Source organism: Mytilus trossulus, chromosome 4 (assembly GCF_036588685.1).
Source record: "Mytilus trossulus isolate FHL-02 chromosome 4, PNRI_Mtr1.1.1.hap1, whole genome shotgun sequence".
NCBI classification, from domain to species: domain Eukaryota; kingdom Metazoa; phylum Mollusca; class Bivalvia; order Mytilida; family Mytilidae; genus Mytilus; species Mytilus trossulus.
Window position 1 is genome coordinate 8615470 of NC_086376.1, and position 25608 is coordinate 8641077.

The 25608-nt window shown below is 32.8% G+C and overlaps 3 protein-coding genes across 3 annotated transcripts in view; 2 read left to right on the forward strand and 1 right to left on the reverse strand.

Annotated features, from left to right (window-relative positions):
• Window positions 1-3732: 3732 nt before the first annotated feature.
• On the forward strand, window positions 3733-4350 carry LOC134714434 (zinc finger protein 227-like). Its single transcript, XM_063575674.1, has one exon. It carries the CDS (start codon window positions 3733-3735, stop codon window positions 4348-4350), a length of 618 nt encoding a protein of 205 aa, XP_063431744.1.
• A 1080-nt stretch (window positions 4351-5430) lies between these two features.
• On the reverse strand, window positions 5431-19736 carry LOC134714435 (uncharacterized). Its single transcript, XM_063575675.1, has 4 exons — window positions 19671-19736; window positions 7630-12068; window positions 6645-6767; window positions 5431-5623 (listed from the first exon to the last, which is right to left on the reverse strand). The coding sequence occupies exons 1-4, from the start codon at window positions 19734-19736 to the stop codon at window positions 5431-5433; spliced, it is 4821 nt and encodes a 1606-aa protein (XP_063431745.1).
• Window positions 19737-21784: 2048 nt separating this feature from the next.
• The window catches only part of LOC134714436 (uncharacterized), a 35326-nt gene continuing 31502 nt past the window's right edge, over window positions 21785-25608 (forward strand). The window contains exon 1 of the mRNA XM_063575677.1: window positions 21785-21910. Within this exon, the coding sequence (XP_063431747.1) occupies window positions 21886-21910 (25 nt within the window). The 5' untranslated portion in view covers window positions 21785-21885. The remainder of the gene's footprint in view (window positions 21911-25608) is intronic.

Consider the following 25608-nt stretch of genomic DNA (forward strand, 5'->3'; position numbering starts at 1 on the left):
TGTCTTAAGATCATCCTATCTTCATCCTAGTGTTATAAAGCTGGGATTTCACTTTTTGCTCATTATTTTACTTGAATAGAACATGAAATGAAACGCACCATCGGTTATTAACTGCTATATAAAGAAATTGTACATGATTTTAAACTTTGAACTTCGTGTTTCACGATACGATTACACTACAAATTTAATTCTCCTGTCAAAACAAATGGTTTTCCAGTTTAAATAACAATATTCTTTTATATAATTCACAGTGTAGATACTATTCTGTACGCTATCCGGAAGTCGCGATTTTCGAAGCGAGAACTTTTTGGATAGCATGTGAAATTTGATGGATATACTGAATTAAACGGTAAGTGGATCATCTGTACATTGCTGAATGATTAATTCAGCTGACCTCGATATACTCAAATCGTTTAGAATTAAATCTAGCACATTCGTTATTCGTAACTCTGTCTTAATCAATAGATTTTCAAGTGCATCACTAAGGACAATCAGTCTGTGAACCTAAAAACAATCTTTTTACCCTCTTAGTGTACAAATTAACGTAAATACCAGACTTAATTAGCTAAATGAAATATATTTCAAGTGGTGGTAAAAGTTTCAACCAGATCTTTGAAGCCAGAAATAAGAAAATAACACATGTTTGAATTTCTCACTGTACGATCAGTCGCGCTTGTATATTTTGAAACTGTATGATCAGTCGTTATTTCACTGTATTCTAGTAGTGATTTCAAAGTTATTTACGATACATTTCGAAGGTGTAATTTTTCTAAATAACACAAATATATTTCAATAAATTCACATCCTTAAAACTTATATGAAACATGTTTAGCTTAATAGGGTGTACTCGACTTACAACATTCAGTATAAGGATGTTAAATGTTGTTAAAATCTTTATTTCACTGTATTCTAGTAGTGATTTCAAAGTTATTTACGATACATTTAGAAGGTGTCATTTTTAGAAATAACACAAATATATTTCAATAAATTCACATCTTGAAAACTTATATGAAACATGTTTAGCTTAATAGGGTGTACTCGACTTACAACATTCAGTATAAGGATGTTAAATGTTGTTAAAATCTTTATTTCACTGTATTCTAGTCTAGTAGTGATTTCAAAGTTATTTACGATACATTTAGAAGGTGTCATTTTTCGAAATAACACAAATATATTTCAATAAATTCACATCCTGAAAACTTATATGAAACATGGGGTGTGTTTGGATATACGCCTGAGGCGGCCTATGGTTACCCATAGGTACCTATGGTTTGATAGTTTGTGTATAAAATATCAAACCATAGGTACCTATGGATAACCACAGGCCGCCTCAGGTGTATATCCAAACACACCCATGTTTAGCTTAATAGGGTGTACTCGACTTACTACATTCAGTATAAGGGTGTTTAAATGTTGTTAAAACAAGAGGAAGGTTTGTTGTATGTATAAGTTTCAGAATTGTCCTCCGTTATACTTAAAATTGTACAAACGCACAGATTTTATTGTAATACAAAAATGCATGTATTTACACACATTCGAGGCCGTACTGTAGCCTATAATTGATCACAGTTACTTCACTTTGTTTTGGGAGTAGAGCTATTTCTGTGACACCCAATTGTACAACACTTTGCGGGGGTTTAGGTTAATAATGATAATGAAGTCCGTCTTTCCGTTCGTTCGTTGGACAGTTATACTATGTTTGGCCGGTTTTGTAAGTGCATCTCCTCATTTACCACTTAATATACAATGGGGTTTCCAGGCATTTTTAAATGGAGAGAGGGTCCAGCCCAGGAGAAAAGGGGATTCCAAATATATGTTCCCATACAAATGCATTGATAGTTAAAAAGGGTTTCAATCCGCCGTATCTCCTTTTTTATCCGTCACTGATATGACTTAATTAATCTTTCCCGGATTCCTTATCATAAATTATAATGACTGTATTGTGCACCGAATTTAAGTAAACATCTTTTATGGGGGTTCTTTGTATAAGATACGGACTATGCATTATATGGGGCACCTATCAGGTATTTCCAACACCACCTCCTAAACCAATTATTAAAGTTCTGAAATTGCTCGATTTTTAATAAATTAATGCAAATATGCACCTTCTATTTCTATTTTTTGGGGAAATTTTTTTTTCATTTTTTTATATCTCAAATACGGACTTTGCCATAGCTTTATATTGGGTGTATCTATTTTATATACACAAATTCCTTCAGACACTTAACTTTATGAATCTTTTTTAGATTCTTTATCATTTAATTCAATTGTGCACCTCTGATTTTGATTTTTTTAAAAACTCACTGTTTTCTCCTTCCGTGATAAGGGCTTTTCCACCACCTTATTGGGTGGTACCCATTCACTATACGCAACTTTCCTAAACTTACCGTATATTAATAAAAAAAAAATCAGGTTTTTTATCAAATGATGCCACTCTGCACCTATATTTTAGTTTTTTGGGGGGGTTATTTTTTTCCAAAACATGGACTTCAGAAGCGGCGGGAGAATACTTTCGTTAATTCTTTTCTCAATACCTAAAGTTTTCAAACAAATCACTGCATGTTGTATTGAGTTGTAAATACTTAAATTTACATATGTTACTTCAAAAAGAAAATGAAATATGATTGCCCATTGATTGCCAATTATACAACGTTCCCTCCGCGTCTCATTTGTTCCCTTAATAAAATAAGTCACATGAGACAAACCTACGACCATAAATTATATACAGCGAGGTAATACATATTTGTTAAATCTAACCAACACAAACACCGATACACACCAACAACCCTTTTTAACCCTGCACAATTGAAAAATGAAAAAAAAACAACGTTTAAATCCCTTTTAAATACGCTGTACTCGCCAGACCGATAAAATGCCAAACTTAAAGCAAACACCATCGAACAAAAATGAGGACAAAATCTCAAATATTCAAAACGACAACGCAGTGAAGCAGTGATATAACTTAGGGAGCTAGCATTTAATTTTTAGGGGGGGGGGGTGGCGCTAGGATGAAAAATTGTGTCCTGCTTTTTTTTTTTTGTAATCTGTATCCTGCCTTTTTATTTTTCAGTCTATTCGGTCCTGCCTTTTTTTTTCTTAGCTTATCCTGACTTTTTTACAACAATTGTCATCCTGCCTTTTTTTTGCCAAGTTACTCATCCTGCCTTTTTTGTTAACTCAAAATCCTGTTCTGCCTTTTTTCAAATTTCATCTTAGCTCCCCCATAAAAATCAAATGGTAGCTCCCTTATAGCAAAATACATAACGGGAGATAAACCTCTAGATGAGAGACATGCATTTTTGAATTATAAATAATAAGAAATATGTGAAATGAAAAACCGTAAACTTAGATGTGGGTCTTTCATTGAATTCGTCGAGAAATAGCTATCCACGAAACTACAATTTTCAACAATACATTAATGAGCCCGACTATAAAATTGCTACACAATGTTGTAAAGCTTTGAACCAAATATCCAAATTATGTCCAGCCAACGTTTTTGGACGATTTTTTTGGCACACGACGAGACATACGACGGAAAGTGATCCCTAAATGTCGCATCTGCTTGCACAGTCGACGTAATAACGCTACAAAGTCCGCATGTACATGCCGGTTCATACGTATATCCAAAGTATAGAAAAAATTGATTAGAGAAAATGTTTTTAGTGTATGCGAACCAATTAAATCGATGACTTGTGTTCTCTTTTTAATCAAAACTTTCTTTCTTGTAGGAAAATGGTTGACTCTTTTATTGTAGACGCGTTAGATGAAAGCTTGGAAGTAGAAGAAGAAGTGGAAACAGAAGCATCTTCCATGCATTATTGCACTTTTTGTACCTATTCCAGTAAATACAAACCAAATTTGAAAAGACACACCCAAAATGCCCATGCTCCAAATAATGCAGAAACTAGACATTTTACAATGTACTTATGTGATCAATGTGGCATGGTTTTTAAGACAGCTAGTGGACTAAATATTCATTATAAGGGCAAACATACTTCAGAGTTTAGGTTTAAGTGTAAAGTGTGTGACAGAGGCTTTAACACGCTCTGGAACTATAGAGGGCATATAACAACACATGAGCCAGTGCTTAGACACCGATGTGATGTGTGTGACAAGACTTTTGCGTACAAAGAAACATTGAAACAACATATCACATCCGTTCACACTAATGAGACAAGTATCATCATATGTAGCAAAGAAGGATGCGGAGCTTCATGCAATTCACAAAAATCTTTAAAGGAACATTTCCTTGCAGTACATGGTGGAAGAGAACTCAAGTGTGATTTATGTGGAAAATCGTATAAGTGGAGATCAAGCTTAAGATACCACAAAGAACATGTGCATTGTTAGATTGATTTTTTACACTTTGTTCTTGTTTATTTATCACATTGAGGTCCTTTACTGACCATGGGTATTTGTTATTTTTTATTTACATTACAATTGTACACATTATATGGCAGTATTTAAATTTGTCTACATTTGTTGTGTTTGATGTTTTGGAATAAACTTTTGGAATAACAACGCTAGTGTTTCTTTACACTCACGAAACTGATAATATACCACCGCATGATAAACGTATTTCTTTTATTAGAAGTTTAGAGCTTCTGTTCAACTGGGAAAATGATGTGTTATTAAGAGTTCATTCAAGATTATGATTATCACACCTGGTTGAAAGGGGGGACAACATATATTCTAGTACTGTAATACAAATTATTTTCAGTGGCATATTTCAAAATTCTATGAAATAGATATATTATGCAAATATTGATTTAACAACTATGTGATCATGATGGTGGCATATTTTTGCCCCTACTTTTCACTTAGTTAAGTCGTCCTAATGACATGTACACATACTTATATATCTAACAAGTACACTTAAGTAAGTGACAAGTAGACCTAATTCAGTGACAAGTAGACTAAACTAGGTGACAAGTAGACTTAACTAAGTGACAAGTAGACCATATAAAGTTACAAGCAGACTTAGTTAATTGACAAATAAACTTTAGATACACAAATCGACTTGTCAGGTAACACTTGTCTTCTTGTAACTTAATTAAGTCTACTTGACGCTTAATTAAGTCTACTTGACGCTTAATTAAGTCTAATTGCCACTTTGATAAGTGCACTTGTCAGATATATAAAAGTCGTCATAATTGGGCAAAAACACTAAAGAAATTTTTATTTTCGACAAAATAGTTTAATTTTATTATCTGACAAATAACTTAATTAACTGGCAAGTCGACTTATTTAGCTTATTAAGACGACTCAACTAAGTGACAAGTAGCGGCAGATATATACCACCATAAACAACACCATCAAAAACAATAATAAAAAAAACCCACAAAGGTATGCATTGTAATTCACATAATTATTATGCGCTTAGCTTTACATTCAATCGTCTAAATAGTCATATAAGCATTTGATAGTGCTTTAAGTTGTGATTTCATTTTCAGTTATGTTCAATCCCATTCTTACATGAGGTAATATTTTGGACTCATCACAACGATGATGCTGTCTTATTGGTCTTGCACCTCTACTTGACATGGACGGGTCACTTATTTCTCCCCGTTTCCGCTTTCCATAGGATCGTTTTCCCCTTTCCGGTGAATCAAATGTGTGATTTCTGTAATTGATAAAACAAAACAACATTATAAAACAGATGATTGGTGAATATCTTAGGCTGTTCATTACAGATCTTTTATGATCTATTTTTATATCAAAGTGACTGCGTGTTCGTACCAGCTATTTATACGTCGATACTTAGTGGGATATTTTGAACTTAACCAAACTTGTCTTATTCCTTCCTATTTTAGTTTGTCCCAGTCAGGTTAGAAAATTGGTTCAGGCATGTGGTTGTCTCTTTTTAAATATGAATAAGAAGATGTGGAATAAGTGCCAAACAGACTTCTCTCCATCCAAGACATAATGGAAATAAATTTAACAATTATACATGTAGGCTTCTATACGGCCTTCAGAACGGCATTTGCTGACATCGAAATCTGTACTCACACAACCATGTTGAATATTTAGATAAAGTTTTAAATGTGTTTTATTTTTGATCAACTGGATTATTTTGTCGTGGCCATTTATTAGGCTTGTTGCATGGATTGGTTACCCTTCTGTATTCAAGATGATTAAGGGCTTGTATATATCGTTAAATATCTTTCTTTCCACATTTAAAGTCTGTAAAGTACAAATCCATATTTATGACATCATAACAAAAACTCATAGTTTATTAATAATGAGATAAAAAAAGTCATATTACTGAGATGATATCTCATATAGTTAAATATTATCTCATATAGTGAGATAGTCACAACTTTTAATTATATAATGCACTCTTTTAACCATGAAAAAAATCATGATAATTTACAACCATGCAAATACATCTTGTATTTATATGAGATACCATTTCAAAATTATGGTACATGTATATCATCTAATACTTAATAGATATGAGATATCATCATATAGTAATGAGATAAAACTATGAGATTTCAATTCATTATTATGAACTCTTTCAAAACTGTGACTTGTTATCTCAAAATAAGCAGAGGAGATAACTCATTATTGTGAGATAGTCATGTTATTAAAAGAAAGTGGTTGCAACAATAAGTTTCTGTATAAAGGTTTAAATAACTTGCCTTGGAACGATTGAGTCTACGTATGTTGGTGTTATGTAAGGTATATTCAAACTTGTGTTTTGCTGCTTTTCTAACTCATGTACAGGGTAAACCTTGGCTCGACTGGTGTGCATGGCAAATTTCCTAAAATTGATTTTTAAATTACATATATTAGACAAAAGCAAGTACTTTGTTTTAATGTTATTTGTGCAAATATATGACCGTTAGTATTCCCGTTTGAATGGTTTTACACTAGTAATTTTGGTGCCCTTTTAGCTTTTTGTTCCGTGTGAGCCAAGGCTCCGTGTTGAAGGCCGTACAATGACCTATAATGGTTTACTTTTATAAATTGTTATTTGGATGGAGAGTTCGTCTCATTGGCACTCACACCACATCTTCCTATATCAAAAAACCAAAATAATCAGTTTGACTCAAGTTCACATCCCTTTTATACGTTTCAATTTGTTACTAATCTTAATGTGATACATTTATATATACTGATGATTTAGCCTATATTTTACGACCATATTTTACTACGTTATTTTGACAAAAAAAAAAAAATTCGGTTATGTATTCTTTTTATGACCACTTACACGAAATTTAACGGTTGTTTAAAGCATTGGAATCGACACATCCTAAGTCACTAACATGTTGCTCAGTGGTTGTCGTTTGTTGGTATGTTTCATAGATGTTTCTCGTTTTTTGTTTTGTAAAAATGTGAGACTGTTAGATTTTCCTGTTTCAATTGTGTTTAACTAGTCATGTTGGGGGCCTTTATAGCTTGATGTTCGATGTGAGGTAAGACTCCGTGTTGAAGGAAGTACTATAACCTATATGTTTAACTTTAAATACATTGTGACTTGTATGGAGAGTTGGCTGATTGGCACTCATACCACATCTTCCTATTTATATGAAGTTAAAATTTGAAAATAAATAAACCTATAAATATATCCCTTCCATTTTTGAAAGGTTGAAAATATGTTTTTTTGTGTCTAAACACACTTACCTATTGGGATCAAGTCTTGTACCAATCAGGTCACATGCTGTTCTTATTGCTGCTGGTACATCATCTGGTCTAATAATACCACTACCTTTATGGTCTAAGTCTTGGAACGCCCCAAAAAAGTTCTCAGCTTCTAAACTACCCAATGCTCGTGAGTTATAACTTCCCGACTTAACAAATGGAATGATCTGAATTCGGCGTTCTATATTTGTTAATAAACCCTCAAACATTATATGTGGTATTCCTTTCACATGCAATCCAGGGGGTGGAAACTGCATGAAGTTAATGTCCTTCAAAAGCCAATCTCTAAAGCGGAGTCTGCGTTTAATTCTATCTATAACATCAATTCCTGGGTCATCTTCAGCCGCATACCACTCTCTTATCAGTCGACAGAAAAGGGCTTCATTAAAATCCCCATTTGAATGCAAAGCCTTTTCTACGTCTTCAGAAAAAGTTTTTTGCGCGAATCCATTGCTCTGTTTGTCAACTAAATCCTCGACTAATGCTAGGCTAAGGCCACAACCATTGACATTGCTATTTTTCGCAACTTTGATCCAAGCTTCTTTTTTTATCCCACACGCGTCTATTCCAGTACTACAGCACTTCACTCTTGCATTAACAAACAAGTGATGACAGTCAAGAAGATTGAACTGATACATGTATCGTTCTGGAATGTATTCAGGCATTGAATACCATGTCACGGCTTGTTCAATTCCTGAAATTAGAGTTTTCTTGGCAAATGGAGAGTGTTGTTGCCAGTCATTAAATCTACCAGGAAAAATATGTTCGGCATAAATAATGTTTAGAATATGCTTTGGAAATTTGTCGATTTCTATTATACACATCTTCTTTAGTGAAAGCATCTTTTTTTCTTTTTTCTTTCCTAACAACTTTTTTTGGAGAGACAATGGAGAAGAAACACATTGAAAAAGCAATTCTATCAATTTAGCTTTCGGCCATGACAAGGTAAATTGGATACTTTCAGTCTTCAGTTTTTGTGATATGGTTCTCACACAAATTTGTAACTCATGCCTCGTGAATTTCTTGCCTATTCCATCGTGTAATTCAAAATAGTTTGCAAAGTTTTCAACCTTCAAACTTTGCCACTTTATAGCACTCACTTTTTTGTCTAAGACTAAAGCTGACAACATTCTTTCAAAGTCGGAAGCTGTTAGAAAACTCATAGGACTGTCGTTCAGCTCTGTAGATGTAGCAGACGTATCTATCGGATCAGAAACATCAACTTCCATTGATTCTGTTATTTTTTCTGATAAATTATCTTCAAATATATCATTTAACGAGTCTGTCATATCTAATGAAATGTGAGTACAAGTGTCTAGTTTTGAATTTGTACAAACACTGTCTATTTCAGATATCATGTTTTCATCAACTGTTTCCGCAATCTGTGGTGGCAGCGCATCTAGTACAGTTTTCGAAGTAGCTTCTTCCTCTTCTACTTCAGTTGATTCTTCATTTAATGAGATTTTCGATCTAAGAAATGTCAAAACGTTTGGAGATGTTTTGTATAACCTTGAGTCTTGTCGGTTGTTCTGTGAAACTATGAGAGAATAAAAATTATTATGTTCCTCGTTCTTTCGGAATTTTTGTTCAACTAAGGTCTGATCTATCAGTTCATTTAAAGATTTGGCTTTGACTATGTTAGTGTTTTTTATGCTGCGAACAATTTCTGATTTACTCATTTTTTTCGATTCTCTAAAAACGTCTTTCTGTAACTGAAGAATGGTGAGTGGGTGCCCATTACTCGATCTAACTGCCAACTGGGACCACTGTCCATCAAACGAGACAACAGGCGTATATAAGCCATTAAGGTAACATCTTTGCAAAGTATCATCGATCATCTTTCGCATTACAGATGAGGTTAAACTGTAACCCTTCATGCTGAAACCGACAGGGGTTGAGTGTTGCTTCTCTCTCTCGTGAATTCGATCTAAATCTGAAATAAGAAATATAAGTACTTCGCTAGCAAGGTGCCTTTCAAGCGAGTACGCTTGGCCTAAACAACTGTTGATTTCAATCGTTGTCATCTGTAAAGTTGTAACATCATGTTTGGTCTGAGGTTTTACTGAATCTGAACAACTTGTATGATAATTCCGACCTATCTTCTCACTTTCCACTGATGAATGTTCGTGTTTACATTCTCTATTTACTTGACAAGATGGGATTTCAGCTAGAAACTGTACTTTATTGTCACAGTAGGTTTTGATTTTTTCTTTTATTGACTTTAGTTCATCTGGTAGTTTTTTTGGCATTACTGGCTTCTCAGTACCGTATATTGTTTTTAGTTTTGCCAGTATTTCATTCCACAGCTCTTCGTCAAAGTTTGCAACACAGACGGTTGTACTATCGGTACTGTAGCATAGGAATAGCAAGCTACTTGCATTCAATACATACATTTCAGATAAAACCTGTATCACGTAATACCAAGGCATCTTGTAATAAACTGGAGTTGTATACAGTTTATTTGGATAGGGACACTTGATTTCTATAGCAAGATCAACTGCATCACATGGCTTGTAGTTTTCTGAATTAAAGTATCTAGCACTACCATCTGGACTGACAATGAGAAATGTTTCATCTTTGTCACATACTACCTCACAACCCTCCTCCACAAATGATAAGTTCGGATAAAAGATTGGCAATATCTTAGAAACAAGAGTGCCTATGGCATTAATTTCATTGTCAGTTCCATATTTCATTCTCTTTTGGGCATCCTCCGAAAAATCTGGTCTGTCTTTTTGATGAAAGACGTATTCAAAATGTTCTTGTAATTTCTTAAGTCCTGACAATCCTAGTGCTTGGTGAGCGGTACTTCCGGTTACTTTAGCGGTTTTCCTAATAGAATGCCATTCATCTGATCTTTGTTTAATGAGTGACGTGTTTAAGTTTTGGATATCCCCTTCGACTTTCAAACCTGTCAAACAGACGTAATTCTGCTGAATTGATAAATTGCAAGCGTCTCCTTTGTTATAAAATGTTTGAACACCATTACAGACGGAAGTTGCGTGGCCTATCGAATCAATTACTCTCAATAGTCTACTTATGCATAAGTCTAGCTTAAATATGAAAGTTTTTATTGCACTGAGGGCATAGGAATATTTTGCTTTCATAGCATCATTGATACACGTAACCTTTAGCTTTTCTAGAGCAATCACCTTCGACTGTTTCACTGTTCGCAATTTTCGCAGTCTTTGACTTAAACTACAGATAATTTGTTTTGCTACTCTTGAAATATCATTTTTCAGGTGTTCTGGTGTATGATTCAAATCATAAATATCTCTTTTTTCAATCTTGTTTAATATTTCAGTGAAGTCTTCTACAAGCTTCTTGTCTATGCTGAGTTTGTCTTTACAATCCTGAAGAGTTGGTGGACCTTCGTATCCCCAAAGATTAACATCGCCGTATACTTGATTTTGTGCGCCATGGTTTATTTTCTTTCCATCTACGCATAGTTTAAATGTCTTAGAAAGACAGCAGCTATCATCATAAATCAACTCGATCATTTCGTCCAATATTCCAGGCTGTATGTTTTTTAGTTTATGTGACAACTCGGTGCTGTCTAGATATTTTCTATCTGGAACTGCGAAGTTGATAACCGATTCTTCTGGCTTTGTATGACCTTTGGCTTCCTGACCTTGGTTTTTCCATCCTGCCATAAAACGGAGAAATTTTCCTTTAAAAAGTTCATGTCCAACTTTCCAGAACTGTTTAACATCTTGTGAATATCTCATTGCATGTGTGTTACTTTTTGAGAACCATTCAACGACGTCTGAGAAAAGCAGGAAAGCAATGTTATTCATAGGAAGCTTGTTCTCGTTTATCAATGTATGGAACTTCACATACATATCTTGTTTATTGCAACTTTTCAAATTTTCAAGTACTGTAGGAACTAACTGTAAAATTTCTTTTAATAACACTTGATCATTTGTGTTTGTCTCATTTAGATTTATGACAGCCGAATCTTCAGTCTGTGTATGCCTTGTTGACATTTTCGAACTCGTAACCATACTTTCATGATCATTGGCGGAATCGTTACTGCTATTTACGAGAATATGGCTGTTATCTTTAATTGAAACAGAACTAAGTTTTTGTGTTAATGATATGCTTTCAGAGTCATTCTGTTCAGATTCTGTTCCACATTTCTTCTTTACAGGTGACAACAGTTCCGAAGAAATGTTACATATATTAAGTGTGTATGATTCACATTGGGGAATTATGAATTTATTGTCCTTCTTAATTTCAGCAGGTATTACCTTGAAGTTTTTAGTTCGGACATTTGTAGTAGATGATGAAACACGTGTTGCCACTTTCAACTTTAATTCTTCTGAATCATGACGAATTATGCAATGATCTACCAGTTCTGCAAAATCTCTTGACCGTACATTTGTACAATAAAAACAGCGAAACTCTGTCATTGGATTATCCTGAAAAAGAAATATATCTTTCTTATACTTGAATGCATTACATCATTTAGAATCATATTCAAAACAGTGCGGTCCTGGCCATTGATTGACGACCTAAATTATCCCATTGACTGGGACAGATTAGGTGAACGTTTGTCGGTAACAATCACTGCTCACTATGTACTTGTTAAAGACACTGAATATGTGGGGTCACATAAGGTTCTCAACACCTTAATAAAGTAATTCGAAAAACTTATCCGGAATAATACGATGTGTTGATTTATATCAATAATATAAATCAAAACATAAAGGTTATTCCTGAATAATTTTTCGAATTATTTTATTATTAAAGGCGTTAAGAACCTATTGTGACCCCACAGTTTAAATTCTATAATAAGTAAGAAGTGAGCAATGGTCGTTACCGACAAAAGTTTACTTAATCTGTCCCAGTCAATGGGATCATTTAGGTCGTCAATCAATGGCCAGGACCACACTGTTTTGAATATGATTCTATATTGATTTGAATTTAACATGTTCATTTCATTAACAATTTTTAAATAACAAAGTCAGTAGATATTAATAATGTGCTTCCTTTTCATCCCATCCCAAAGTTTTTCTCAGGGTCGACTAATATCAACTTTTAACCTGAATGTTTCGGCGGACGGTGTAAATAGTCTTTTAAAAAGTTATAACTAAAAAGATAACTGCACTTATACACTATTACAAAGTCCACAAGCAAATCAAGTATTGCTTTTTAGGCGTTTGATTTTAAACAAGACTGACGGAACAAAAATACAATTATTTTGCAGTCTACAAAAATCATCATATCTATATTTATATTGTCTGATGAACGATATTACACTGTAAAGTTCCCTAAGCAGTTCATAATATCATATAAATACGTAGATACCTTCAAATTGCCTTTTTATTTTTCTTCAAAATCACGACTGGTCATACAGTAAAACAATTTGAAATCGCTACTAGAATACAGTCAGTTATGGACTGATCGTACAGTAATTTATTTTGGGATCCTCAAGGAAAACATATTTTTTATGGGAAATACGAATGTTCTACTTAAATACGAAACGAATATTGAAACAGTATATATTGAACTTCAAACTGATGCAAATATTTGCAATAAAAGGTTATTTGTTTTGTACTACGAGAGCAAAATTGGCCATCGATTTCACTTTTTTCTATCAAGTTGGTATGATGCACACGTATATTTTATGTTCTAGTGCATGTTTTTGTTCAAGTTACACATATTTATGATGCTTTACATACCTTGAAGATGTTCAAAGCACTTTATAAGTATAGATGTAAACAAATGATGAGAAAAGTCACCGTAGGCAAAACCGTCCTGTTAGCAAGTTGGTAGTCATCGCTTCGAAAATCGCGACTTCCGGAAAGCGTACAGAATAGTATCTACACTGTGTAATTACATTGGTAAATATGCATTTAATTCTGAACATGTTATTATAAAATTCGTAAACAATTTTATTAAATAATTTCGTCATTAATAAATGTTTAATCAAATAATATCTTTAACGATTGAAATTTTCGACTTAGGACGTCCTAACATAAGATTCGTCTGAGATCGCTTCGAGACACAACTTAAGAGTGTCCTAAGTTGATCTTAAGACCATCCTAAAATTGTTCTTATCTACGACTTAGGACGAATCTTAGGATACTTTCGAGAACACCACCCCAGGAAGACATACTTTATACTCTGTTACAAAACACCGAAGGGTTCAAAACGTTTGAATTCTAATTATTGTACTGATTATGTATGTCATTATACTTTTAAATAACATTGCCTTGTGATAATTTTGTGTTATATGTAATATATCTTTTTTTTAGTTGTAATCTCAGTCCTGCCTTTTTTATTTTTCACTTTATCCGGTCCTGCTTTTTTCTTTTTTTAGTTAATCCTGACTTTTTTTTTACATAAATTGTCATCCTGACTTTTTTTATTTGCAAGTGTCTCATCCTGCCTTTTTGTTTTACTCAAAACTCCTGTCCTGCCTATTTTTTTTAAATTTCACCCTAGCCCCCCCATCCCCCCCCTAAAAATCAAATGGTAGCTCCCTTACATAGAAACATTTACCAACCGATGAAAAGGATCCTTAATTTTGAGTCCATAAATCAGTTGTAAATGGAGCAAAAGACATTATATAGCAACATAGTATTTTCCGTACAACATTACGAAGAGTTAGAAAGACATATTCATATTGCATTAGAATAAGTGTAAATATAGCGTCAAATTATTGCCGTTATCAGTGAACAAAATACGCTGTGTTGTATGAAGTTTTTTTGGCAATGCTGTACGACAAGGATTAATGGATGGATATTGGTTTAACATTACCCCTCGTAGATTATATTATACTACTCCCAGGCACGTGCAATACACCATTTTACTCGCGACAATATTTACAAATATTAAATTATGTAATATCAATATCTAGTGACATAATAATAATAAATGAACACGATGGAGTAACATCGTGATGATAAATATTTCGTTTAAAAAAATGGTTTGCGTTAGTGTCATTAAATTTATATTTATTCTTTAAGTAATTAATATAATCAACAAATTTATTAAATAGTTCAGTGACAAAATATAAGGAAAAAGATAGATCGATGGTTTTACAATATGTGTTGCGTTTTATGAAAAAATGTTGCTCTAATGATCGAAAAGATAGCTTATTAATAAAAATTTATTTAAATGAGAAATCAACACAATTTTGAACTCATTTTTGCCATAAGCACGTGTACTAGTTTAGTGACGCATCCAGAACTTTTCATAAAAAAGGGGGGGGCGCTCCATCCATGCTTCAGTGATTCCCTATATAATCAACCAAATTTTTGCCACGAAAAGGGGGGGGGGGGGCGGCCCAAAGCCCCCTCTCCCTGGATCCGTCTATATAGTCATTAACGACACCAGTAAGGTACAAGTAAGATATTATTAATAAGTAATTTCTAATTATTCCAATTTATATTTGAGTATTAGAAAACATTCTTTATTCTAATCCTTTTCTTAATATATACAGAAACAAAAACATAGCCATACAGAAACGCAAATCTATTTTTAGAATATAAAGGTCGAGGCAACTCAGTTCCAGTAAGGAATGTTTGATTCATTCTCTTGTGCACAAAATAAATTTTATCGTATAAAATCACGTGCAAGGTTTTCTAGAAGCAGAGAAATCGTAATAAAATAAAAGATTAAGGTTTTTATCACTGATATGCAATTTTGTTTCTTTATTTTCATCATGAAACATACAATAACCTCATGCATTAAATGGAACCTCCCAAACACAACCAACGGTTTTGTTACGTACCAACCGTACCTGATACGTAGCAAATCTGGAAACCTCTATTATCGAAAAAAAAGCCTCAATCACACCTTACCGGTCCGTTGGTGATTATTTTTTGCCAGACCTCCAACGGATGTATTACGGACACGTAACGGATACAAAACGGAAACGACACAGACGAGTACACATCTGTACAAAACGGACGCCTACCGAACGTTCAACGGACACTTTATCCGTTGGACGTCGTTTCAAAGTTTTGAACATGCTCAAAAATTTTCATCGGACAGAACAGACGTCGACGAATAAAACGTACGCTAAACGGACATGCAGCGGATATGGACGTACGTCTAACGGATAAGGACGAACGTCTTATGAACATGAACGGATTGAAAAAAAGTTATCCGTTAGGCATCCGTTCGAGCTATCCGTTAAGGTGTGACCGAGGCTTAAAATAACAACGACTTGTAATTTGGTATGTAAGACGTGTACACTAAACTCATCAGTGTCACTCGAATGAAAAACATTGGAAGTCCAAAGGAATGCTACAAACAAATTGAATGTTAGGCCACACCAATTTAATTTCTTGTTCTACGGATTTTTGGACTCCAAAATTTGGGGCGAGCGAGCGATTTGAAAATTTTAATAAAAAAATATTTAATTTGCAAATTTTTGAGGCGAAGCTTGAAAAGTAGAGGCGAGCGACTAAAATTTTTTTTGTAAACATAAAATAGTAGGTTTTAACTATATTAAAACTTGATTTATCACTTGTACTTTGACATTTCTTTAATTTCTTAAGTATTGTTTCCCTATTCACCAAGAAATAATTAAATCTGGTCTATGTATGACAATGAGACAATTCTCCATCCAAGTCATATTCAGTTTGGGGGCAACCCTTAATGTTATAAATTTATCCCTTTTACATGTTTTATGAGGGATCAATATAAGTTATAAAATATATGTTTGTTCAAAAGGGTTCATATTTCCTAAAGAACTATATATCTATCTGGTATTATAATAAATGGTCAAAACATGTCCAAGAATTTTTGTAATATTCCTGGACTTTAACTATGTTAACACATTTACTTTAACAGTTTAATAATTAATATTCAAAATATTAAAGTGGACCACTCTTTTAGAAAAAGTTGTTTAAAATATGATGTAACTCTCCTCTTTTTGAGTACAACATTATAAGTTTTCAAAGGTTTTGTATATAAGAACTAAACAAATCCTTGGTCATGTTGGTATTTCTATTTTCTTTTCTACATCAGTAAAATTACCCCTTGTCTGAGGGTGGGTTGTTCTCAACCTGATAATAGCAAACACAGGTCAAAGTACAACCTTTTACACAGGGCTTTGATACAGACCAAACAGCAAGCTAAAAAGGACCCCAAAATTATTAGCGTACACAATTCGAACAGGAAAACCAACGATCTAATATGATATCCGAACGGGAAAATACCAATGAACAACATCAACAAACGATGCTGAACGACAGGCCCCTGAATCGATCAGGACAGGTGCATGAACATGCAGCGGCTATGGATAGTTTTGTTTCGCCAGCATATAATATAATTGCAGTTGAAGGCAAATCCTTCAGAAGTTCTTTGTACTTTATTCTAACAACGAACATTTGTTGATAGGGAATATAAGTAAGGTGGAAAGAAACTATTTTTTGTTCTTTTAAAAAGGTATTTCCGTTGTTCTAAATTTATATCGGAGCACTCCCGCTTTGGATAAATAGGTTTCATGCTAAAACAAATATTCTTACAGATATTAACACGGTTTGGTGGGGTGCTTTTATGTTTAAAATCGTAATATACAGGTTTGACTGTGATTTAAAAACAGATGTTTAAGGTGGCACGGTAGTATTTCCTGGCCCATAAGGGATAATGATAGCCTTTTTAGAATTTCACCACTTTCTAACACTGCAAAAAAATTCTACATTCACAGTTAACTGAAGTACTTTCATTTTACCATTCAGAAATGAATTTGAATATGTATCATGACCGTTTACTTTTTTTGCTATTTTTAAAATCCTAAGGCCACTAGTACTTTTAGGTCTTTTATGGTGCAGTGAATGCAAAATTTAAAAAAATTCTCAAAAATTCATTTTCATCTATATGTAAAATTATTTCATATTTTTCTACACCTGATTCATCACTCAGTTTGGGAAAGTATGTTCAGTTGATACTGTATTTTTTGTCCAATCACACTGTTTAGATACATTTACCTAAGTAGGGTACACCAAAGAGCAACCTAAATTCTGGACAGCAAATACTACCGTGCCACCTGATATCTTTTTGAATAGTTACAAAAAAAACCGGTGCGGGAAATGGACATGATTACATTTCCGGATGCGGGAAGCGGGAATATAAAAAAAAAAAAAAAATCTGTTTTGAAAAAAATTGGTGCGGGCGGGTCCGTCGAACAAGGAATCAAATTGGTGTGGCCTTAGATTGTTTTTTTTAAATGTTATTCAACTAAACGAGTAGATGTGTTATAGTGTATATGGTAATTTTTATAAATTTCCTGTTAACAAAACTACGAATTTTTCGAAAAACGAACAACTTTCTTAATCCAAGCATAGATTATCTTAGCCGTTTTTGACACAACCTTTTGGAATTTGGGTCCTCAATGCTCTTCAACGTTTTACTTGTTTGACTTTATAAATATTTTGATATGAGCGTCACTGGTGAGTTTGACGTAGACGAAACGCGCGTCTAGCGTATTTCCTTGTATACTCCTGATAACTATTTACGATTGCAAGTAAATCAATTCTTTTTATGAGAGAACAACGTATATATGATGATGTAAAACAAATATTATAGCTTGCCTTAAAGCCTTCAACAATGATCAACAACCATACTGTATAATAAGTGATAAAAGTAAAAGAAGAATGTGTCGAGGTAACGAATGCCCCCGCTTCAGCTTTGCCATTTCCCAAGTTAACTCTAGAACGGTAATTGACTCACTGCCCAAATTTGTACTCTGTCTGATTGTTGTGATTCATAGCATTGTGCATGAATTTTGGACGAGGAAAAGTTCTAGTACGTAAAATAAAAGAAAACCAATGTCCAAAGTCAAAGAGGGAAATATCTCTATAACGGTAAGTGAAACATTGCTAGCATTCAAAATCTATCTGCAAGTTTTGGTTCAGTAAGCATTATGTATGACATTCATAAAAGTTTGATTTAAAAACTTTAGTTAAGAGCGCTGAAACGTAATGGGATGGTTGGACAGATTTAAGGACGGTCAAGAGTAACACTTTGAAATACCTCCGTTGACTTCGACGTACACATGAATTCGATATTCTGCAATGTGAACTATTCCAAAAGAACAAAGGGAGGATGTTTCTAGGCTAACGATGAATATGACAGAGTTTAAAAGACAACATTATAGACTACAAATTCATCTATTTTACGATAACGTCATTTCAACATATAATGAATACTAGAATTTTATAGAATTCGTGTCATAAATTTTAAATAAGTATGTAATGGAAATATTGTTTAAATCAATCAGACATGATACATGATATTAAAAGTAACAGGACATTGTACTTCCTCAGTACAACAGATGAAATCGAAAGCAATCATACAATATTTAAAATTTGTTTGAATTTTCATTGTTCAGTTAAACACACATAATTGTTTGGTTTTTTTTATATTAGAAATAGACGTTTCACTGAAAGCTTTTTCACTATTATTTAGTCTAGATAACATATAATGATAGATGTTGTTGGAGTAAAACTATTAACTATTATTTGATATCATCTTAAATATTTAATTTAAACATCCACAGGAGACGCATACAGAGTAGTCATCATACTTTGGAAAAGATAGTTTTTTTCATTTAATATTTGTAGATACCAAGCAACATAGTTTACATATGGTGTAGCATTCTACTATTTTCATTGGATATTATAATCACGCGTTTAAAAGGTTATGCTACGTATCCGTAGCATTGTTTCTTTTTTTACGTATAGTGACGCTATATTTCTATTTATATGTATATCGGTAGTCAATAGAAAACATCTTGCTTATCTCATAGTTGATGTATACCTACAGTTTTAGTTTGTTACCCGGATTTGTTTTCTCATTTCTCTCGATTAATTTTCTGTATTGAATTTTCCTCGGAGTTAACCTTTTTGTGAATTTACTGTTTATATACAGAATGATATGATTAATATGGCATTGGTATAATAATTGAACATGAATTTCTGTTTTACGTACTTTAAAACATATTTATTTATAGTGGATTGTGCATCAAGTTATTGCAACTTATATTAATCCCTTTCCACTTTTACTCTCTTAATACGAGTCGGCCATTTATCGTCCTCTTCTAACGGACTATCATCGTTTTTCAAGACCATATTCACAGTTGGTGTTAATTTATAAGGAATAGCCGAAAATTCAGTCCCTGAAATTTTCTTCGCCGGACGGGGATAAAACCAGAAACCTTTGTGTTAGTAGCGCTACCCACTACACCGCGGCTCTCCTTATTTCTTTATTCTTTTATAGTAGTTTTGTCAAGCCCTGGTGTAACTTTGATTCTCAACATTAAATCTCCAATAATATTTATTTGCTTATTAAATATATTCTTTGTTGTTGTGAAAATTTATTGAGATATGTCAAAGAACGTTTACTCAAACAAAGTTCATCGAAAGGTACCAAGACCTTGTTGATGAATATTCCGTTTCAACTTTACAAATATTACACGATGGCTAGAATTACATTCTGGGTATTAACTTTGTTAAACGTCTTACTGACGTGTTTCAGTTTTCTTTAATTTGTCTTTATAAATATTACATTTACTGTTATGTCATTTTTGGTGATATCGATTTCACGTGGCTCTATTCTTATTCATGTATTTGGTTTTGATGTTATATTTGTTATTCTCGTGGTGTTTTGTCTGTTGCTTGGTCCGTTTCTGTGTGTGTTGCGTTTCGGTGTTGTGTCGTTGTTCTCCTCTTATATCTAATGCGTTTCCCTCGGTTTTAGTTTGTTACCCCGATTTTTTTTTGTCCATGGATTTATGAGTTTTGAACAGCGGTATAAAGTAAAAACACAAAAATACCGAACTCCGAGGAAAATTCAAAAAGGAAAATCCAAAATCAAAAGGCAAAATCAAAAGTCCAAACACATCAAACGAATATAAACGAATACTACTGTTGCCTTTACTTATACAACCTGTAATTATGTTATTGTGCTGTGGTTAATTTTTGTATTTTTGTCTTTCATTTTTATTAATTTGCTTTGTCTAAACGCCTACGTATTTCTTGTGTTTCTTTGTTATATATTGGTTTGTTTTTATAGTGATTAACATTTTAACACAATGTTGACAGCTATTTTTGACATTTTTATCTATTATATAAAAAAGAAGATGTGGTATAATTGCCAATGAGACAACTCTCCACAAGAACTGAAATGGCACAGAAAGAAATTGTCTGTATCTATAGTCCGGAATGTGAGAGTTGGTGTCCATTCGTTTTATGTGTTTGGGCTCTTGATTTTGCTATTTGATTGCGGACTTTTCGTTTTGAATTTGGCCAAACTAAAATGTATGTGTATACTGTACCCCTACCTACCCTAATTTTTATCCCATACTATAAAGTTTATTTTTCCATTTTTGATTAAGTACTTATAAAGTGACGCTGTTGCGCCCACAGACTCACTGTTAAGAATTAATAATATTTAAAACAAATTCCCTGCCTACTTACCCTATTTTGTTTAAGCATGTGACATTAAACGCAGTTACTATTTTGTTTGACCTTTACGCTGAGTTCGCTATTTTTTGTTACTTTACTTTACTTTGAAGTTTGAACACTGGAATACTACGGTTGCCTTTTTAACGTATTACTGAGAAATGTCAACGCTATATGCGGGTATGCTACTGCTTAGAAATGGGAATTTGGTAATTGGAAAGTTGAAATAATCACGCTTGTCATATTTTCTAGTTTGAAGTCTTCCTACTGTGTCAAAATCGATGGAAAGATCAAAATATGAAGAATATCACCTACGATCCATCGCCCCGTAAGATTTATCGTTGTCTATTATATACCTTCATTTTGCATATATGTATATTATGTAGTATGACTTTACAATCACACGAAAAACAGATTATATGTACCTTTTCTGATTTGTTTGAAACTGCGTGTGTATCTTTTTAGCATAGATAAAAATAGTTAGTTGATATAACGTTGTTTATTTTTGGAAATCTAGTCTGTATGAAAATTGTTTTATACGTAAAAAGAAAATACAATACATTTTTGAAAAATATCCAAGTTCATTAAGAATTTCAATGTACTTTGATCGATGATTATTTAAATTAGCGCATGTGGTATTTGTTCAATTTTGCGTCAAAAGTAAAGTTAATGATTGGATGACAAGTTAGATAATCAAAATGTGTTCTTTTGCTCAGTTGATGTTTTGTAAGTGAATCAAATTCAATTATTCTGTGATATAATATATATAATAAAAGAAAAATACTTTATTTCGTGTGAAGGATGTAGGGGTATAAAAATGTGGATTATTTTTCTAGCATTTGGTAAGTATTTTTTTTCAATTTTAATACTGAAGAACTAGATGTATATTAAAGACTTATAAAATCATGACGAACTATCCATTTTGACTAACAGTTTTAGCAAATAGCAATGAATTTATCATAAAACGTTAAAAACATTGTGTAAACTTGTTTCAGCAATATCATTAATGTCTTTTGTTATATTGTATATTATAAAAGAGGGAAGAAAGATACAAAAGGGACAGTCAAACTCATAAATCTAAAATTAACTGACAACGCCATAAGATAGATCGGGTGTTTCTTGTCTGAGCACCCCATCTTGGGATGTTGCAAAAATACTTTTAAATTGACATTTACAGAAGTAAAAGAAAAATCTATTGTCAAACCTTATGAGGACTCTCAGGACGAATGAGTTTTAACTAATGAGATTATTCTCTTGAAATAAAAAAAATACTTATGTATTCATTTTTATTTAGACCCCTCAGCAACCTTCATATAAAAAAAGTAACGATACGGATAAAGTTTTTAAGAGTTAAATTCATATGTATAGAAGAAAGAATATCTACCTTTTGTACAAGCATAATGAAAATGATGCCCAAAACCATCTGACATGTCTTTCTCTCCTATTACTTTACATTAGACATTACAGTTTGGATTATGTGGAGGTTACTATCATTTAGTGCATAATAGAACGTTAATTCTGGTATATACATTGTATAATGAGTTTATTAAAACCCACGGCCTGGATCAATGCCACTGCTGGTGGAATTTTAATTCCCCAAGTGTATCAACAGTCCAGTAGTCAGCACATCTATGTTGACTTGAGTTATCATTGAATGTTCATAATTACGAATTAACTGTTCACACAATTTTTATTTTTTTTTTTATACTAAGGTTTTTTTTACCTTAGGAATAGATAACCTTAGCTGTATTTGAAAAAAAACATTTCGGAAGTTTTGATACTCAATGTTCTTAAACTTCGTACTTATTTGGTTCCTTACCATGTTTTATTCGCGCGTCACTGATGAGTCTTTTGTAGACGAAACGCGCGTCTGCCGCAAATATGAAATTGCAATCCTGGTATCTACGAGTTTATTTTCATTGGACATTGACACATGTTTTTTAGGGATAGATTTCATTTTTACTAGTTTGTAACTGAGGAAAGCTCCCGTTTTGAATTTCGCTTTTGTATTAGTAAATGTACTTTTTATAAACCTTCAGGAGTTTACTTCAAGTTATAAATACGCCTACTGTTTATGTTTGACAGCAGGGGTATACCTATAATGTCGCTATAATTTAGATGCCAAAGACAATGCAATAGTTACACGGCATTTTAATTAGTGGAATTTTTAAGCCATTGTTCTAACTAAAACAGAATTTATTTTAATGTGTGGCTTTAGAATTGACTTAAATTATTGTATTGTATGTTCAACTGCACCTTCGTAAAACTTTATTTTACTGTTGCAAATATCCGTTTATCTAGCAATTTGCGACGTTATTTGAGCCCTTCTTGGTTTTACGAAACCATACATAAAAGACAAAACTGTTATCTCCTAATTCATTGATACTTGTCTAATTACCAATAAAGTATCACGCCTAAATCAACACACTAGTTTCAGAAATTAAATACATTAGTTTAAGTTATAACACATTACTTTGTCGTCTTATTACGGATTCTGATCAATACTTGGAAAATTCCTAAACAGCTAAAACTCGAACAACTTTAAAGGGGCGGAAATATTTATGCAATCATCGCTTCCAGAAAATCGTCAGTTACATTCATAAGCTGGACCCCTGTTGTGTTCATTTATATCTACACTGTTCGGAGATTCAGATGGAATGTTGAACCGGTTTCTGTATCTCTTGTAGAAAATAAACGTCTGACACGTTCTCAAACTTGTTTTTTCACCTTTAATTTGTGTCAATCTTTAATTGTTCTCTGATCTGTGTCTATTTTATAAGATACATGTTCTATAAAAAGAGGCAACAGTAGTTTACCGCTGTTTGGACGTAAGATATTTCACTCACAAGGAACAAACCACAAATTTGTTGAACAATCATTTATTCGATATTGAAACTTCTTTAAACTATTATACCCTACATGGTTTAAAACAATGTTAATACATATTTTTATAACTTGAAAATATAATCAATTTCCATTATGCAAGTTTTCAATCAAATGACATTTTGACCAAGCAAATTTTATCTTAACTCACAAAGTTTAAATACAATTACTTTTGATAGTATTTTTGGTGTTTGCTTAGATAATCATCCTTACATTTTTTTGTGTACATTATCACAGGTTTATCTAATCTATCATAACTGCTGTTTTCAGGAATATTTAGACAATAGTTTTAAAGACAATTTTACGATATTAAGGAACGGTCCTGGTTCCTCATTGCAAATAATTTCAGGGAAAAGGGTTTTACTTTATGAACTTATTTTGAACAGGATTTTTTAAAGAATAATTTCTGTTTTCTGATGCATAAACTAATGTCACCCGTTTTTCCAGTACGTTTGAGTTTTACAAATTAAGTTATGTCATCTTTTTCGTTGTTTAATAATTAACAATGAATACGACAAGTTATAAATTGTATTCGCTGGAAGTAAGGTTCACATAACGATCTTTTGCAGAATGTCATGCACTGGTGAACATATCTCCCCTTTTCAGTTTTAATCATCTTGAAGATGCACAGAACAGTTTACATTTTATATTATTACATATTACTAATAGATTGACTGTCGCGGTACGGTCGACGCATTACCCTGTATTTAAGTACAGCAAACTGCAATAATTTCTTTGTACGCACGAAATAAATAGCTAAATGATTACTTTATTTTGAACTTTAGAATTATATCAGAAATTAATTGAAAACCATAGGAAAGAAATTACTAAATTGGATATAGCCCATACACAATAATTGATGACTTTGTTGAACTTCGATGAAAAACTTTGCAGGGGATCTTGATAATCTGATAATATAGGAATGTTCCCATTTACATGCTGTCATGTTGGACTTAAAACGCTTGTTGAATTAGGCAATGAATGTATGTGCATCATATAATCAATTATCATAGAAATTTCATTTCAAAAGAATAATATCTAAGTCATGTTAAAGGGATGTTGAATGTATGTCAATAAATTAAAGAATTAAAAAGATACACTCTAGTAGAAAATTTCATTGTTTGTAGAAAACGTATGGTCTGTTTTCAATCAATATGGGGGGAAGCCAATGTTTCCATTGCTATTTACATAAAAAAAATCGAAAAAAAATAAATCTTCAAGGTTCATTATTTCCTAATTTGGATTCTTCAGACAATTTGTTTGCGAAACCGTATAGTCATTACCACACGCATTAACACTGATTTACTAACTGTCAAATCATACGTATAACCTCGTCGTCGAGCAAACAAAAAAGATCTACAATATACTCAACCTTTAATGTAGTTTACTTATCTGATTGATAATTGACATTGACTTAGCTTTTTTATGTTTACTTGAAGTTTTAATTCGTTTTTTATTCCTTTGATTTGTTCGAGCTTTTGATTTTGCGATTTGATAAAGTACTTTTTGTTATGAAATTTTCTAGGAGTAATTACTACTGTTTTACTTTTCAAGATATAACAATGTAGCCGTTTTAATGCCAATTACGCTTCACAATACGAACTATCATGGTCGCAAACAATCGTCACATCAGCTTAAATCCCCAAGTAGATCACTC

Bases quoted from the DNA above. Each gene is read 5' to 3' on its own strand.
- LOC134714434 (XM_063575674.1), top strand. From the start codon at position 3,733: ATGGTTGACTCTTTTATTGTAGACGCGTTAGATGAAAGCTTGGAAGTA.
- LOC134714435 (XM_063575675.1), bottom strand. From the start codon at position 19,736: ATGGTCTTGAAAAACGATGATAGTCCGTTAGAAGAGGACGATAAATGG. The intron at 12,069-19,670 runs GTAAAAGTGGAA...TTTCTTTTTCAG, and splicing joins GGCCGACTCGTATTAAGAGA to GATAATCCAATGACAGAGTT. The intron at 5,624-6,644 runs GCAAGTTATTTA...TATCAATTACAG, and splicing joins GTAGACTCAATCGTTCCAAG to AAATCACACATTTGATTCAC.